At 39.9% G+C, this 18,791-nt stretch overlaps 1 protein-coding gene across 1 annotated transcript in view; it reads left to right on the plus strand.

Moving 5' to 3' along the window:
- Positions 1-18,791, plus strand: part of SASH1 (SAM and SH3 domain containing 1) — a 211,561-nt gene that overhangs the window by 140,252 nt on the left and 52,518 nt on the right. Inside the window, exon 8 of the mRNA XM_023188427.2 lies at positions 7,624-7,725. Coding sequence (XP_023044195.1) covers positions 7,624-7,725 — 102 coding nt within the window. The remainder of the gene's footprint in view (positions 1-7,623; positions 7,726-18,791) is intronic.

Here is an 18,791-nt window from a genome sequence, read left to right on the forward strand (position 1 = left end):
TCTGTAAGGCAACCCAGAAACACAGAAACTAGAAGAAAAAATCCAACGCATTCTCCAGACTTTACTGGATTCTACAGACAAGGGTGAGCGCCTATTGGCAGATGAGGAAGTCGCAGGGCTGCTTATTAGACTGTTCTCAGGGCAACATACATCCTCAGCTACTGGTGCCTAAATGAGCTGCTTCATAGCCAGAGATGAAACACTTCATGAAAAATGTTATTTGAAGCAGAAAACTGTCCGTGGAGAGGATCTACCTTCTTTAACTTGTGACCGGCTCAAGATTGAAACTCCCCAGCACTTTGGGAGGCCAAGGCGGGCGGATCACCTGATGAGGTCAGGAGTTCAAGACCAGTCTGGCCAACATGATGAAACCCCGTCTCTAATAAAAATACAAAATTAGCCAGGTGTGGTGGCACGCACGCTCGTGTAATCCCAGCTACATGGGAGGCTGAGGCAGGAGAATTGCGGAGGCAGAGGTTGCAGTTAGCCGAGATATCGCTATTGCACTCCAGCCAGGGCAAAAAGAGCAAAATTCCATCTTAAAAAAAAAAAAAAGATTGAAACTTGTATAATGACTGTATAGAAAAAGTTAAGACTTAGACTTCTTGTACTGACTATACTGAGAATGGCTAAGGTGTGTGTCATCATATTGGGAAAAATTTTGCCCATGTTCAGATCAAGACAGTTTGGTCCACTCTGTTTCATTTGTATGAATTTGATTTCATTGATAGATATTTTCCCACTGTAAATTATAAAACCATGATTCATCACGCCCCTAAAAACCCAGTTATCACATACAAATGAAGATCAAAATGAAAAAGGCTACAAAGAACTAATATGTGAAACATTACTGTAAGCTGAAATCATTTGAAAAGAATGAAATTTACAAAACAAACCTCAGTGTACTATCTTTTTTAGTGTAATTTTAAAATATAGCTTAATTTAGGATTTCAACATTTTATTTACTGAATGCTTTCATCCCATCTAGTGGCATTAACAGACATTTTCTAATAACTTTATGATGGATAATTAACACATGTGCTTTAAGGAAGTCAAGCTTATGAGTAAAAAAGTTGCTTAGGGAGATCTAGGTCATTGGCAGATTTTAAATAACAATTTCTGTGTACCAGGATACCTCAGAGGTATTGCAGGTTTGGTATCAGACCACTGCAGTAAAGGGCATATTGCAGTAAAGTGAGTCACATAAATTTGTTGGTGTTCTCAAAAAAAGAGTTTCTGGATTTATTATAAGACACACCTCCTTATCTCTTCATAGAACTGAAAAGAGTTAGGGCCTTGCTCTGGATTCGCCGTTGGCTTACGAGAGTGTTGTGTCTGCTATGATCTTCTACCCAGACCACTCAAATTTTCTCCATGTCAGCAATAAGGCTGTTCCATTTTCTTACCATTTGTGTGTTCACTGGAGTAGCACTTTTCATTTCCTTCGATAACTTTTCCTTTGCATTCCCAACTTAACTGTTTGATGCAAAAGGCCTAGCTTTTAGCTTACCCTGGCTTTCAACATGCCTTCCTCACTAAGCTTAATCATTCCTAGCTTTTGATTTAAAGTGAGAAGCATGCTACTCTTCCTTTCAATTAAATACACAGAGGCAATTGCAGGGTTATTAATTGGCCTAATTTAAATATGTTGTGTCTCAGGAAATAGGCAGGCTTGAGCAGGAGGGAGAGAGACGGGAGAATGGCCGGTCAGTGGAGCCATCAGAACACATACATTATCCATTAAGTTCACTATCTTATATGTTTAGGTTCATGGCTCCCCAAAACAATTACCATATTAACATCCAAGGTCACGGATCACAGGTCACCATAACAGATGTAATAAGAATGAAAAAGTTTGAAATACTGTAGGAATTACCAAAATGTGACAGCAGGGACTCAGAGTGAGCCCATATTGTTAGAAAAGTGGCACTGATAAACTTATTTGATGCAGGGCTACCACAAACCTTCAATTTGTAAAACACAGTTTCTGTGATATGCAGTAAAGTCAAACGCAGTAAAATGAGATGTGCCTGTCCCAATTTTAAGGGCTTACATAGCTCTTGGCAAATAAGTTCAGGACATTCAAATCTTTTACTAATTCCATAAGATGTAGAAAACCCATACTTGGAAGCTATAGGTTATTCATTTATGTGAGTAATTTGTTTGTTTGTGGGGTAAGATGAGAGGGAAGGGAATACACTCACATTTAAAGCCTTGTGTAAAAGAAAATAGTAGTAAATTTCTTGGAATGATAATACTCAGCATTGATGAGTGATATTGTAGAAAAATATGTCCTTTGCAATTTTAACTGGAAGCACTGTCTATAGGAAATTGAGAGACATCTATGACCATGATTTAATAATCACATTTCCTTAAAAATAATTATTTATACTAAAGACTGCTCAAGTCATTGTGATCTAATCATTAAGTATTACACATTGATCTGTTAATGTAGGTATCTGATTCCAACAAGACTGTATCTGTGTGAAAGTCAGAAATAAAGTCCTTTGGAGATTAAGAAAAGAGCACTTAAAGTTCGTCATTGACTGTCACTGATGTTTTGGCATCATGAACTTTTTTTTTTTTTGAGACAGGGTCTCGCTCTGTAGCCCAGGCTGGAGTACAGTGGCATGATCATGGTTCACTGCAGCCTCAACCTCCCAGGTTCAAGCAGTTCTCATGCCTCAGCTTCCTTAATAGCTGGGACTCTAGGTAGGCACATGCTACCACATCTGGCTAATTTATTTATTTATTTATTTTGAGACAGAGTCTTGCTCTGTCGCCCAGGCTGGAGTGCAGTGGTGCGATCTTGGCTCACTGCAACTCCACTTCCCAGGTTCAAGCAATTCTGCTTCAGCCTCCCAAGCAGCTGGGACTCCAGGCACACGCCACCACACCCAGCTAATTTTTGGATTTTTAGTAGAGACAGGGTTTCACCATGTTGGCCAGGCTAGTCTCGAACTCCCGACCTCAAATGATCGACCTGCCTTGGCCTCCCAAAGTGGTGGGATTACAGGCGTGAGCCACCGTGCCTGGTCCAAACTTTTCTTCATTCCGGGTGTCATACATCTGATTCCCCGGAAGCACAGCCTGAGACAGGGACTCTTGTGTATCTTAGTCTATTTAGTGTTGCTGTAAAGGAATACCTGAGACTGGGTAACTTACAAAGAAAAGGGGTTTATTTGGCTCGTGATTCTACCTGCTGGGAGATTAGTCATCTAGTGAAAACCTCAGGCTGCTTCCACTTATGGTGGAAGGCAGTGTGTGCAGAGATCACTTGGTAAGAAGAAACAAGAGGGAGAAGGGAGGTGCCTGGCTCTTTTATAACAACTGCTCTTTGGGGAACAAATAGAGTGAGAAATCACCTTCCCCACCCCTCCCCAGGGTATGAAACTATTCTTAAGGGATCCTCCGTCATGGCCCCAAACACCTCTCTTTAGGCCCCCATCCCTAGTATTGGAATTCAATTTCAGTATGAGGTTTGGGGAGAGGGACATCCAAACTATATATAGCGTTGTGCAAGTGGCTTATTGAAAGAAGGCTTTTAAGAGAAACCTCTAAGTGAGGGAGAAGGATGAAGCTGGACAGAGATGTGATTTCAGGAGGAGTCTAGCCTCACTCAGCCTGATTCCAAAGGGAGTGGGGAGCCCTGGAGGGTGACTGGCATTGTAGAGTTTGTCATGCCAGGGATAAGATGTCTGAAAGCTGATTGCAGTTGGGGAGCAGCCATCTAGATATCTTTGTGGAGACAGCTTCTCTTAGTCATGTTCTCTAGAGCAGGGTGTGTGAATTTATACCTACTGGACATTCTTTTAAAGTCATTAAGGTAATCTGGGCATCTGGTATACCAGATGTGTCATTAAGGTAATCTGGGTATCTGGTATACCAGCCGTGATTGCACTACTGCACTCCAGCCTGGGCAACAGAGCAAGATTATGAACCAGGAACCTAGATGTATTATTGAGTCATTTCCTTGTAAAAGCTATTGTGCATCAAATCACAGAGATTTGGACACATATAGAGTCCATAGGAAGTTTTTAAAAAATTGATCCCATGGGGAGAAGTTGGAAGGGATTTATCTCAAAAGAAGCAGAAAAGAACTTAATCACAGTCTTCGAATGTCTGAGGGTTGTTGAAGAGTACATCTTTCGGATGTCCTGGAGAATGTTTGATTGTTTGTTTGTTTTTAAAATCTCTACTGAGGACAGATTAGAAAGAAACGAATTTAAAAAGCAGCTGGAGTGGATTTCGGTTTAATATAATATAAATGCTCTTTATAGTAAGTGCTGGTAGAAATTGGAACATTATGATATATCTCTCCCTAAAGGTCTCCAAGATGGAATAAGCATTACTCTTTTAAAGATGGCCATCATTCTAAAAAATCATGTCGTGGACTTCAGCCGTGAGAAAACAGTGAGATTTGGGATCACAGGATGTGACGGAATGTTTTTGCTTAAGACACACACACACACACATACCTTAAAATGTCATTATTTTATAACTCCTGGAATTAATGTAAAACACTACAGATTTGCTTTAAAAGGTATGCATTCTTTAATGAAATTACAAATGGTCATGCCTTCATGAAATTATAATTAAACCAAAACTTCTTGAACCAAAGTGGAATATAAAAATGTAATTATAACAGGTAATTATCAATGTAATAACCTGTGTAATTACATGTTTTTTTTTTTTCCTGTGCAGTGCACTTAAAAAAAAATAGAGATCTTGTTTTGTAACTTTAAAACACTTAGAATTGTATAATTAGGATAATTAAAAAAAAGTTTCCAGGTGCAGTGGCTCACGCCTCTAATCTCAGCACTTTGAGAGGTGAAGGCAGGCACATCACTTGACAAGCCCAGGAGTTTGACACCAGCCTGGATATCATGATGAAACCTCATCTCTACAAAAAGATATAAAATAATTAGCTGGTTGTGGTGCCATGCTCCTGTAGTCCCAGCTACTCGGGAGGCTGTGATGGGAGGATTGCTCGAATCAGGGAGATCAAGGTTGCAATGAGCCATGATTGCACTACTGCACTCCAGCCTGGGCAACAGAGCAAGAGCCTGTTACAGAAAACAAACCAAAAAGCCGGTTGGGTAGCAAAGTTTGGTTAGGGCACAGAATTAAAATCTCTATCAGAACAGCACATATACTTTTAGGCCCCAAAGTAGATAACAGAGATGAGCATACAGCAGGGAAAAAAAAAAAAAAATCATCATATATGATTGACTAGTTAGAAATTTGTACCTGTTTTCCTTAAAGCTGAAAGTTATTTAGTGGCTCCTAGGAGATGAAGCTAAGGTTGGGTATAAACATGGACTAGAGAACTGGAGACCTGATAATCTCATGATAATCTTATTTTCCAACAGGCAGATACTCTCAATCATACAGGGAGAATGTAGCATTTCACAAGCCAATATATCAAAATGGAGAGAACATCCTAGTGTATAACATAATATAAAGACTGGAACAATCTAAGTGTCCCTAATGTAACAGAAAGATTACAATGATTAACACCCCCTAATACCCAAAAGTTTAAACATGTCAAGTTAATGTGAACTTTGAGCTTTCTTTTCTCTGAAAGCACAGTGGTAATAATAATAGTATTATAATAACCCTATTGCTTTGATATGGTGTGCTGAGAGTTTTGCTGCATTATCTTAGTTAATTCTGGTAACAGCTCGGTAAGATAGATTTATTGTCATGCCTGTATTCCAGGTGGAGGAACCAAAACATAGAGGGGTTAAATAATTTGTCCCCAGGGCTCCCAGCTGGTATTTGGTTCTGCATTCAAGCTCTTACTCAATATTCAGTACTGCCTACCTCCTCCCACATATATGCAGAAAAGAATTTCATAGGTTGAAGTCACAGTTGTGAAAGTGGCTTTTTCCTAGAGGAATAATTGTCATTGTAGTGGCACTACCACATCCTCAAGCTCCAGGGCTTCAGGATTGTCCAGTCACCATCACGTGGGCTGTCAGGTTCAATTATTTCTGTTTTTAAGTTGCTTGGCTCATGGAACATGATTTGATCACTGTCTTAAATTCATATGTGCACACTGCTTTGTAATAGGATTTGAATGCAGTGACAATTGTTTTGAACCCCAGAGTTCAATTTCTGTGTGACACCTGGACTCTCACTCTCACTATCTCATATTCCGAAAGATCTCATCTTGCTAAGTTAAATTTGCTCACTTACTTGGGAAGTATGGTAAAAGAAGTTATAAATATTTTTTTAAAGTAAATCTGCTCACTTTGCTATAGCCTGCCTACCTGCCTGCCTTCCTTCCTTCCTTCCTTCCTTCCTTCCTTCCTTCCTTCCTTCCTTCCTTCCTTCCTTCCTTTCTGATGGAGTTTCGCTCTTGTTGCCCAGGCTGGAGTGCAGTGGCATGATCTCAGCTCACAGCAACCTCTACTCCCCAGGTTCAAGCAATTCTCCTGCCTCAGCCTCCTGAGTAGCTGGGATTACAGGTGCCGCCACCACACCCAGCTAATTTTTGTATTTTTAGTAGAGACGGGATTTCACCATCTTGGCCAGGCTGGTCTTGAACTCCTGACCTCAGGTTAACCAACCCGCCTTGGCCTCCCAAAGTTCTGGGATTACAGGTGTGAGCTACTGCGCCTGGCCTGCTATAGGATTTCAATTGTCTTTCTGTATTTTTCAAAAACGAGAAACCTTGTTTCTGAACCTAAACTTTCAATATCTCTAAGATCTGCATAGTGAGACCATCCTCAAAGGTCTCCAATAACCCCGTAACGTCTGTTAGGTTATAACATTGGACTAGCAACTTGAAGCCATTTTGAACAAGACAAGCATGTGATTTTTAAAACTGTTTCAGGGTCGGGTGTAGTGGCTCACACCTGTAACCCCATCATTTTGGGAGCCTGAGGGGGTGGAACACTTGAGCTCAGGATTTTGAGACCAGCCTGGGCAACATGGCGAAACCCCATCTCTACAAAAAAAAAAATTAGGTGGGCATGATGGTGCATGCCTGTAGTCCCAGCTACCTGGGATGCTGAGGTAGGATCGCTTGAGCCTGGGAGGTCAAGTCTGCAGTGAGCCATGATTGCACCACTGCATTGTAGTCTGGGTAACAGAGTGAAACCCTGCTCAACAACAACAGCAAATATATATATATAAAATGTTTCAGGGTTTGACCCCATTTCACTAAAATGTCTGTAGTGTATCATTTTCTCTTCCTAAAAAGGACAGGCATGTTTTTGACTTACATACTTGGGAAGGTAATTCAGAGGCCAAACTACAGACAATTTCTTTATAATCAAGCTGAGGAAACATAAGTGTTGATGTTGGACGGGGAAAGTGAAAATTCTTTCTGGAACACAGGATGCAAAGAGTCCATTTTGCCTGTTGATTTGACTTAGATGAAAACTCATAGGGCAGGGTGGTTATCTTCCTCTTGGTTTTGGGAAAGGTGTCTTTGGCTGGTACTTAGTTACCAACACTGGCATGAAGAAGGTACCCAAAGTCATCTCTCTGCTGCTTGAGCACAAGATTGTGAACCAGGAACCTAGATGTATTATTTGAGTCATTTCCTTGTAAAAGGTCTGGCCAGTGTCTGGCCATTCTTTCCATTTCAGTATCCATTTCTTCTTGTTGCAGCTCAAGGAATACGAGGCCCAGCACCGGCAGTCGGCTGCCCTGGACCCTGCCGACTGGCCAGATGGTTCTTACCCAACATTTGATGGCTCATCAAACTGCAATGTGAGTTTACCATGTCTTTGACATCTTGATCACCTATACTGATAAGGGACAGTCTTCACCATTTTAGCCTTTGGATTTCTTTTCGCAACTTCCAACTCACACCTGGGTCTGCAAAGAAGTGTCTGTTCATATAGATTGCTTATTTTCTCTATCTGACAGAGACTCATCTACAGTCCTCATAGTGTTATCATGCTGGGGGTTTGTTTTTTATTTTTATTTTTTATTGCAGTAAAGTATACGTAACATGACGTTTACCATATCAGCTACTTTAAAGTGTTCGGTGATACTGATACTGTTAATGATATTGATCATTAGGTACATTCACATTGCTGTGCAACCAGCATCATAATTTACTTCCAGAAGTTTTTCATCATTTCAAACAGAAAGTCTGTTCTGATTAAACAATAACTCTCCCTACACCCCTGCCTCACCCACCTCCACACACACCCTGCCCCTGGCAGCCACTGTTCTACTTTCTGTCCCTGTGAATTTGACTACTCTCAGTAGCTCATATAAGTTTAATTATACAATATTTGTCTTAGTGTGTCTGATTCATTTCACCTAGCATAATTCCTTCAAGGTTCATCCATGCTGCAGCATGTATCAGAACATCATCCCTTTTTATGGATAAATAATATGCCACTTTATGTGTATACCACGTTTTGTTCATACATTCATCTGTTAATGGACACTTAGGTTGCTGCCAGCTTTTAGCCATTATGAACAATGCTGCTATGAATACTGGTGTACAAGTATCTCAGAGTCTCTGCTTTCAATTCTTTTGCACATACCTAGCACATACCTAGGAGTAGAATTTCTGGATCATATAGTAATTCTGTGTTTACCTCTTTGAGGAACCGCCATATGTTTTTATTCACAGTAGATGTATCGTTTTACCTTCCTGCCAACAATTTACAAAGGTTCCAAATTCTTTACTTTCTCATCAACACTTGTAATTATAATTTTTTGATAATAATTATCCTAATGGTGTGAAATGGTATCTCATCGTGATTTTGATTTGCATTTCCCTCAAGCATGTTTTGTATGTTCATTGGCCATTTGCATATCATCTTTGTAGAAATGTCTAAGTCTTTTGCCTGGTCTTCAGTTATGTTGTTTTGCTGCTATTGTTAGGTTGCAGGGGTTCTTTGTATTGTTTGGATATTAATCCCTTATCAGATATATGATTTGTAAATATTTCCTCCAACTCTGTGGGTTGCCTTTTAACTCTCTTGATAGTGTCCTTGATGCACACACTTTTAAATTTTGAAATCTAGTGTGTCTATTTGTTTTTTTGTTGCCTGTGCTTTTGGTGTCATATCCAAAAAATCATTGCCAAATCTAATATCATGAAGATGTTGCCCTCGGTTTTTTTCTGAGGGTTTCGGAGTTTTAGCCTTTAAGCTTAGGTTTTTGACCTGTTTTGAGTTCATATTTATATATGATGAAATGTATGGGTGCAACTTCATTCATTTGCATGTGGAGATCCAGTTTTCCTAGAACCATTTGTTGAAAAAACTATCCTTTCCTCATTTTATGGTCATGGCATACTTTTTGAAAATTAATTGATCATATATGTGATGATGTATTTCTGGGCTATTTTATTCCTTTGGACTATCTCTGTCATTTTGCTAGTACCATGCTGTTTTGATTATGATAGCTTTATAGTATGTTTGAAATTAGGAAGTATGACACCTCCAATTTTGTTCTTGTTTTTTAAGGTTTTTTTTTTTTTTTTTTTTTTCTATTTAAAGGTTCCTTGAGATTCCACATTAATCTTAGTTTGAGTTTTTCCATTTTTGAAAAATATATCATTGGGATTTTGATAGGAATTGCAATGAATCTTTAGATTGACTTGGGTAATGTCATTTTAACTATATGAAATCTTCCAGTCAATAAACATAGGGTATCTTTCCATTTATTTATGTCTTCATTAATTTTTTTCAGCAGTGTTTTGCAATTTTCAATATGTAAGTCTTGCTTCCGTAATGAAGTTTATTTCTAAATATTTTATTCTTTTTGATGTTATTGTAAATGACAATGCTTTTTAAATTTTTTTCAAATTGTTCATTGCTAGTGTATAAAAATGCAGTGGATATTCATGTGTTGATATTCGATCCTGTCACTTTGCTGAATTTATTAGCTATATAGGCTCTGTGTGCATGCGTGTGTGTGTATGTGTGTGGGCGCACATAGTATTAGGGTTTTCTATATATAAGATCATGTCTTCAGGAGGCTGAGGTGGGAGGATCGCTTGAGCCCAGAAGGCCAAGGCAGCAGTGAGCTGTGATTTTACCACTGCACCCCATCCTGTGTCAAAATAAAAAAATTAAAATAAAAAAAAAAAAACAAGAGAACAAGATCATGTCTTCTGCAAATAATAATAATAATAATAATAATAATTTAACTTTTTCCTTTCCATCTTGCATACCTTATATTATTCATACTGTTTCAATATGACCAAAGCAGTGCTTCTTATTCTACAAGTTCCATAGGGATGATAGGAATGAAGGCTCCAGAATTTCATATAGCCTTTTTTTTTTTTTTTTTTTTTTGATAGAGTCTTGCTCTGTCACTCAGGCTGGAGTACAGTGGCACGATCTCGGCTCACTGCAACCTCCACCTCCCAGGTTCCAGTTCCAGATTCTCCTGCCTCAGCCTCCCGAGTAGCTGGGACTATAGGTGTGCACCCCTACACTGAGCTAAGTTTTGCATTTTTTAGTAGAGACAGGGTTTCACCATATTGGCCAGGCTGGTCTCGAACTCCTGACCTCGTGATCTGCCCACTTCAGGCTCCCAAAGTGCTGGGATTACAGGCTTGTGCCACTGCGCCCGGCCTCATAAAGACATTTTAAGGTGTCGTCTTCATAATGTGTGGAGCAGAAACAGGAGGATTTACCTCTTTTCATGTATTATATAGTTTTATTTTGTTTTTTAGGTTATCTTACCCTTAAAATTTGGAAACAACCCCATCTCCCTGTCTTCAGTCTCTTGTCTTTTACTATCTATGTTCCATACAACCAGTCATGTTTCTGAAACGTCCGTCTTTTCTTGCAATTATGTTTTGAAAAGGCTGATGGTTTTCCATTTCTATAAGATAAATTCCACACTTCTTGGCACACTTAAAATTCTATGTGTTCTGGCTTTAATCAATTTCTTAAATCTCATATTCTATCTCCACACCCAATACCCTCTGTGCCAGACATATTGGACCTCATATGCATGACTGAACAAACCATGTACTTTTCATTCTTCTGCACTTTAACTCACATAATTTCTTTATCTAAAATGTTTTCCTCCAAATTTTTCCTGGTGAAAATCTGAGTTTTTCAAGGTGGAGTCCAGCTCTTCCTTCCTCTCTGAAACTTTCCTTCCCATCCTCAAGCGTATTTATTGCTTCCTATTATGTGGTTTTGTTAAACTGGCTTTATAGATCAAACCTAAACAGTTATCCTAGAATATCAAAATTGATTGTACATATTTCAGCCTCCTTGGAAATAGTGACCCCCTTGGGCAAGGAAGACTGTATTGTTTGTTTCTCCAATGTCCAACTCCTATAGAAATAGTTCAAGAAGAGCATTATATTTGAACATTCATTCTGTTGTTGTTGTTGTTGTTGTTGAGACGGAGTCTCACTCTGTCACCCAGGCTGGAGTGCAGTGGCGTGATCTCAGCTCACTGCAACTTCTCGGCTCAGTGCAACTTCTGCCTCCTGGGTTTAAGGAATTGTCCTGCCTCAGTGTCCAGATTAGCTGGGATTACAGGCATGCGCCACCATGCCAAGCTAATTTTTCTATTTTTAGTAGAGATGGGGTTTCACCATGTTGGCCAGGCTGTTCTCGAACCTTTGACAGGTAATTCACCCGCCTCGGCCTACCAAAGTACTGGGATTATAGGCGTGAGCCACCTCACCTGGCCTGAACATTCATTCTTCCTGGCTGCTTTAAAAGCATGTTTTATGTTTTGCAACTACAGATTCAGTCTTTATCTTTTTTAGTATCTAAGCAACAAACGGCGGTTTATCAGAAATAAATATAATCCTTCCATCATCTCCCAGTTTCCTGAATCAAGCACCAGATTTCCATTGCAGCTAAAAAACAAAGGATTATGAATTTGAAAGCCCTGTCTGGTTTACTTTTGTGTGAAAGTGACTGAGACATTACTGTTTATAATAATAAATGTGTCATAGGCCAGCCAGCAATGTGTCCTGGGACGATGAGGTAATCAAAAGAGCCGTGTCCATGGTTTTCAATGTGCCTTTTTGGGTCTCTAATCCTCAAGTCCTAAAGTCTAACATAATGTAGATGTAAATCATGAACCTAAAGGATCATGAGGAATAAATACAGTAACTCAGGACCGATTCAAACCCAACTTGGGGGAGAAAACAAAGACTCAGTTGTCCATACTGGATCCCTTAGTATCCAACTCACTGTATACTGCCATGATTAATAGCATCTGAGTCAAGGGAAAGGTTAAAAGACTTTGTCCATTCAGAGAAACAGGACTGTAGGAATACCTCACCCACTTAGACTTCAAAGAGAGGAGCTTGTCTTGTTTAGGAAAAAGTTAATATAAGTATTATCAAGCATTTAGAATAAGCTGCTAAGAAAGCATTATTAAGCATTGGTTTATGAGACCCCTTTCAGAGGGCTAGTCAGAACCATTACCTAGATATAAATTGTGAGAATGAAACGGGTTCTTCTTAATAGTTGGAACATTTCATTCTCTTCAGCATTTCTCTGTTCATTTGGGAGCAAGAGCCCTTGCTATATAGCAGGCATTGTGCTAGATGCTTGAGTTATAAAAGTAAAGGAGAAAGAGACAGGTCCTGTTCTGATAGTTAATGCTTTAGAGCAGAGGTTAAAATCACACCCATGTGGCAGGCACAGTGGCTCACGCCTGTAATCCCAGCACTTTGGGAGGCTGAGGCAGGCGGATTACCTGAGGTCAGGAGTTCGAGACCATCCAGGCCAACATGGTGAAACCCCATCTCTACAAAAATACAATAAAAAATTAGCTGGATGTGGTGGCCTGTGCCCATCGTCCCAGCTACTTGGGAGGCTAAGGCAAGAGAATCTTTTGAACCCAGGAGGCAGAGGTTGTAGTGAGCCAAGATTACAGGACTGCACTCCAGCCTGGGCAATAGAGTGAGACTCTGTCTCATAAAATATATATAAATAAATAAATAAAATAAAATCACACTCGTGTATGCACACAGATTTGAGATGCCATGTACACATTTGTATTACTAACTTCTTACCAAACTGTTTCTTCATAGATGGCTCGCAAATAAATTCAGCCTGTCTTAGTTAGACCTAGGGCCAGAAATACCATATGCTTCCTCCTCTCAGAGCACAGTCTTCCAGAAGTTCTGAAGAGTGACTTCTCTTTTGGCTGAGAGGCGTAGGTGATGATAGGCTAGTCAGCAATGCAGGTTTTTGAAGCACTTGATTTACCCTGTGTATTTTGCTAGCTGACTCTCTGCCAACACCCATGCCAACCTCTGGTCATGCTGTTCAGAGCTACAACCCACCACCATCACCACTGAAGTTTGCTTGAACTTGATTGTAATCCTAAGGTATATATCTCACCCTTGCCCCTCTTACTCTGGCTTTAGCCTGTTCTGCATTTTTATGAAGAGTTGGCCAGAAACCCCATCCAAAATATTCATTCGCATTATTTTAGATTTGCCGCTATGGCAGAGCAGTTAATTTCAGAATTCAGCCACCACGGGCTGTAGGCACTTTGAATATTTTTCGTGCAAGGGGCGGAGCTTTTCTGTTTTCTATCAATTCCTTTCTAGAATACAGAGATGTGAATAGCCCACTGGCTCGAATCAGGAAGGCCCAGGCCATGAAAGTTTTAGGGATCATAAGGCCTTTGTCACCAGACTTCAATGCCTATATTGATGCCTGTCATGCCTTAGGATTTCATTTGCATTGATTTCATTGGCTTCCCTACCCCCATCGCTGAAATTAGATAATTGCGTGTTGCCTCACAATAAATCCATATGCACATTCCTAGTTTCCAAGAGTGTAAAGTACTAAAGATAGTTACAGGGGAAGTGAAAAATCGCTTTCCCTTTGCCAGAGAAGAATCTGTTTTGTGCTGTTTTCCATTAATAATAAACTTATGTTGGGAGTGCTAAAAGTTTTAAAAGAGATTTTTGGTTGAGAGCTTAGCTCTATTTCTTATTAAATGTCTGCACATTTATGTTACTATTTTTCATTTTAATTTAGTTTGGTAAGTTTATTTTTTCCTTTGCCTCCTGCAAGGAGGGACGATTGTAAGAGTTCTCAAGCTTTGTGCACTAAGGTTCAGTTTATTTGCTAGTTAAGAAGACATTTAAAGAAATTATGATCTCTGTTTTACCGGGTTTTCTAGTTTTTTACTAACGTAAGTTGTAGTAAATCATAGTTTTTCTGTTTTTAGAAAGCTGGTGGGCAAGAGTTAGTGATCTATACCTAGTACTTGAAAATTAATTAAAATGTTTGCTGTGAAAGATCTTTCCAAATGAGAGATCGTGTGATGGCAATCTTATTTAAAATGTTTTAAGAATATATATAATGTATGAAGAAAAATGAAAGCAACAACTTTGACAAGAAGTGCAAGATGGGCTAGAGTCATCTTTACCATTCAGTAGATTTTTCACTTCATAGAAAAATGTGTTCCAGGAAAAGCTGGAATTGTGTTTCTGTACTGGAGTTCCTTACCAGGATGGAGCACCCCTAGGGAAACGTTGTTGTGAGTGAATAAAGCAAGTCATCGTTTCATAACTGATCACTTTTGCTTTTGGGGAGTTTTAGAGTTGGGAAATATTTGTGCAAAGAATGTTATACAGGAGGCTGAGGCAGGAGAATCGCTTGAACCCAGGAGGTGGAGGTTGCAGTGAGCTGAATCATGCCACTGCACTGCAGCCTGGCAACGGAGCAAGACTCCATCTCAAAAAAAAAGAATCTTATAATTATGGCCTTATGACACCACCTTACCTCCATGTATGCACTCTTCCTAGCCTTCCGTTCAACCATATGTACCTTTTTGTCGCTAATTTGGTTTGAGGTGGAGAGAGCCATGTGTTTGAACTGTGTCCAAAACTTTGGACAACAGACACAGAACGCCGTGGAGCTATTTTCAGTGTTTCCTCGATTGAGGACTTCCAAGGTCTCAACTAAAATATCCCAAGATTATAAGATCTTTCAGCTGGCACCTTTTAAATCTTTTTGGGACTTTCTAAAATTGTAAACCATAAACATGTCCCTCTCCAGTGGCCAGGTTTTACATAGAATGTTCAATGTCCTTTCACCTGCCTTAGTAACAGACATTGTCTTCAAGCCAGAGGATTCAGGTTTGAAGTTTTGGAAGGAAAGGTAGTCACAGCCCTAGTCGAAATAGAACATTCTGAAAGATAATTTATTAATAACAGTTCTGGTATGTGCCGAAAGCCAGGGCACCGGCAGAAGTTCCTTTTAAGTGGTTTTTGGGGTAAATGGCTTAATTTCCATTATGAAAAAAGAAAAGGTTAACAACATAATCCCTTTTTACAGAATATGGCGTAAGAACAGTGCACACACTCATACGTGGCCTGAGCATTTGTGATTTCACTGCTTTCTGAAGCAGACTGGCAGCATCCGTCTACTTGTATAACCACTGTCCTCTTTTTTAGAATCTGCTATTCTGAGCTCAACTCAAAATTTTAAAGATTGACTATTCTTGCTGTGTTTATTTTGAATTTTTTTTACTAGAATAACTTTCAGACACTATCTTTAGGTTAAAATCTACCGGAAGTTTTATTTTTACATTTCAAAGGTGTTAATGTATAAACCGATATCATTAGCTTCATCATATGGAGAAGTCTGACCGCAAAGAAGATTTCTTTAATGGCAGCATATGATGAATTTACAAAATCTGCTCCCACCTATAAATATTCCCAGCAATCTAAAAAAATGTGTACGATTTTTATAGTTTTACTGACTTGGATGGCAGTGGATATTGATTAGATGCATAAATTATGTGAAGAGTGACACATACCATAGTACTTGAGTTGGCGTTGTAGATACAGTGAAAGTATCCCCAAGAAAATGATGGATTTTATTTCTGCTGTCTTTCTCTTCTTGTAATTATTCATTTATTTTTTGAGAAGGAGTCTCGCTCTGTCACCCAGGCTGGAGTGCAGTGGCGTGATCTCGGCTCTCTGCAACCTCCACCTCCGGGGTTCAAGAGATTCTCCTGCCTCAGCCTCCAGAGTAGCTGGGATTACAGGCATGCGCCATCATGCCTGGCTAATTTTTTTTTTTTTTCAGTAGAGACAGAGTTTCACCATGTTGGCCAGGCTGTTCTCGAACTCCTGACCTCAGGTGATCTGCCTGCCTCGGCCTCCCAAAGTGCTGGAATTGCAGGCATGTTTAATAAGCAAGTTTAAGAGAGGATAGATTCCAAGTATAAAAATAACTTTCATTTCTGAATAAGCATTTTGCTTTTTAATGGCGTTTACTTTTTTTTTCCCCACTGCATCTCTTTTCCTAAGGGATCTTTTCGTAACTCTGAGTATGTGGGTTTAAATTTAAAAGGGTTCTAATTGGCAAAATGCTTTTTGGTTTACAGCTAGAAAATGATTCTACTTGGCCAGGCGCGGTGGCTCAAGCCTGTAATCCCAGCACTTTGGGAGGCCGAGACGGGTGGATCACAAGGTCAGGAGATCGAGACCATCCTGGCTAACACAGTGAAACCCCGTCTCTACTAAAAATACAAAAAAACTAGCCGGGCAAGGTGGCGGGCGCCTATAGTCTCAGGTACTCCAGAGGCTGAGGCAGGAGAATGGTGTGGACCCGGGAGGCGGAGCTTGCAGTGAGCTGAGATCTGGCCACTGCACTCCAGCCCGGGCAACAGAGCAAGACTCCGTCTCAAAAAGAAAATGATTCTACTTATTGAAGCTCTAATGGTTGTCTTAGGCTCATGTTCTTCAGTTCTTTATTTCTCACACAGAAGAAGAGTTTACTTGTTTGGTTTATAATATGACCAGGAGAAAGAAGAAACAAAACATAGCAATAATGTATCAGAATTCTTGGGACAGGTATCAGCAATTCCGTAGACCATGCATGCAGTATTACCTTGTGTAGATGAACCCTTTTCAAAAATCTTTCTACATGTAACTATGTTAAAATTAACTTTTATTGGCTGTGTGGTGGCCCATGCCTGTAATGCCAGCACTTTGGGAGGCTGAGGCAGGAGGATCACTTGAGGCCAGAAGTTCACGACCAGCATGGGATCTACATAAAATAAAAAAGTTAGCCGGGCATGGTGGCACACGTCTGTAGTCCCAGGTACTGAGGCTACTCAGCTACCAGGCTGAGTCGGGAGGATTTCTTGAGCCCAAGAGGCTGAAACTGCAGTGAGCTATGATTGCACCACTGCATTGCAGCCTAGGTGACAGAGTGAGACCCTGTCTCAAAAGAAAAAAAAGTAAAAAAAATTTAAAAATATGAAATAATGCACACTGATCTTAGTCTTTTAATGTGTTTGAGACCTTCATGTGATTATTCTGATTTTTATGGATGATTCTTATAAATTTTCATTTTATTTGGCTGGGTAGGAGATTATCAGAGGAAATATTACTCTGTATTTTAATAAAACCATGATTCTGAAACTAAAATGATAGTAAAATTGGAACATATTTAAGTTCTTATTAAAAGAGTAAAAGTAATAATTCCTTTAATCTACAGCTTAGGGTGAGACTAAAGGAAAAATCAATCCGTTGGAAAAATATACATAGTGAGATGTTTTAAGAACTGCCCATTTTGTTCCATCTGGTTATAAGCTGCCCAGGAGCCATTGCTTAGGTGGCTTCTTGTCACTTCTCTTCTGCCCTCTCATTCCCAGTCTTCTCCCCGAGGCAGGGGCCAAAGTTTTCAGGCATGTATTTGTTGAGTCCCTTAAGATCGCCGTGTTTCCACAAAGTTACACAAGAAGGAAGCTGTTGCCTCTACTAGTCCCTGGAAACCAGGACTTCGCCCTGCGTGGGCAAGAGAGGAGACTGGTTAAGCTCAGGCTTGAGTCAGACCTTGGGCTCAGATCCAAATCTCCCACCTATTAGCTCTGCATCTGTGGCCAGGCACTTCATCTCTTTGTTATTTAATGTGAAGATCTTCTGCCCTTCCCGTCAACTGCCATTCTTAAAATACTTGAGTTCCCATAAAAGTGCTATTTTTGTACATACCATTAACATGGTAGTCATGGCTTATATTCATGTATCAACAGAGAGGCCAGAATTGTCAGGACAAGCTTAATGTAAAAGTGCGTGTTTACTTGGTTATACTTTTACCAAACACATAATCAATTTGTTTCCTATTTCAGAAGGTATTACCGTGTAAGTGGGTTTAAGGGTGGGCCTGGTATGGGTATGGTTTTAGTAAGCATGTTTGGACGGAGTACTATCTGTGAAGTGTGAGTAGTTAGTTGTACTGAAATAATCTAGGACCCTACAGTGCTGATGACGTGGTCTCATGGAGTGTGTGGGTATGCGTTCCATACCTGTTATGTCAGAAGGCACTCTCATGGCAGGCCCATCTGGCTCTTTGACTTTGGGAACTAACCAGGCACATCTTTGTCATTACTGGTTTCTACAGTTGCAAGAAGTTGAGGGTGCTTGCTGCTTGGAGGCCTTCCTCGACATATTAAGGGCTGGCTGGACGTGGTGGCTCACGCCTGTAATCCCAGCATTTTGGGAGGCCAAGGTAGGCGGATTGTCTGAGCTCAGGAGTTCTAGACCAGCCCGGGCAACATGGTGAAACCTCATCTCTACAAAAAAAAAAAAAAAAAAACAAATTTAGCTGTAGTCCCAGCTACTTGAGGGGCTGAGGCGGGAGGATTGCCTGAACGAGGCTGTAGTGAGCTGTGTTCATGCCACTGCACTCCAGTCTGGGTGACAGAGCAATAACCTGTCTCTAGAAAAAAGAAAAGAAAAGAGAAAGAAAGAAAAACATATCAAGGGCCACACTGATAAAAACAAATGACACAATAACCAGATACTATATAATCTGAGGATACCTATTTAAAAAAATTAAGATAGA

Source organism: Piliocolobus tephrosceles, chromosome 5 (genome assembly GCF_002776525.5).
Source record: "Piliocolobus tephrosceles isolate RC106 chromosome 5, ASM277652v3, whole genome shotgun sequence".
In the NCBI taxonomy this organism is placed as follows: Eukaryota; Metazoa; Chordata; class Mammalia; order Primates; family Cercopithecidae; genus Piliocolobus; species Piliocolobus tephrosceles.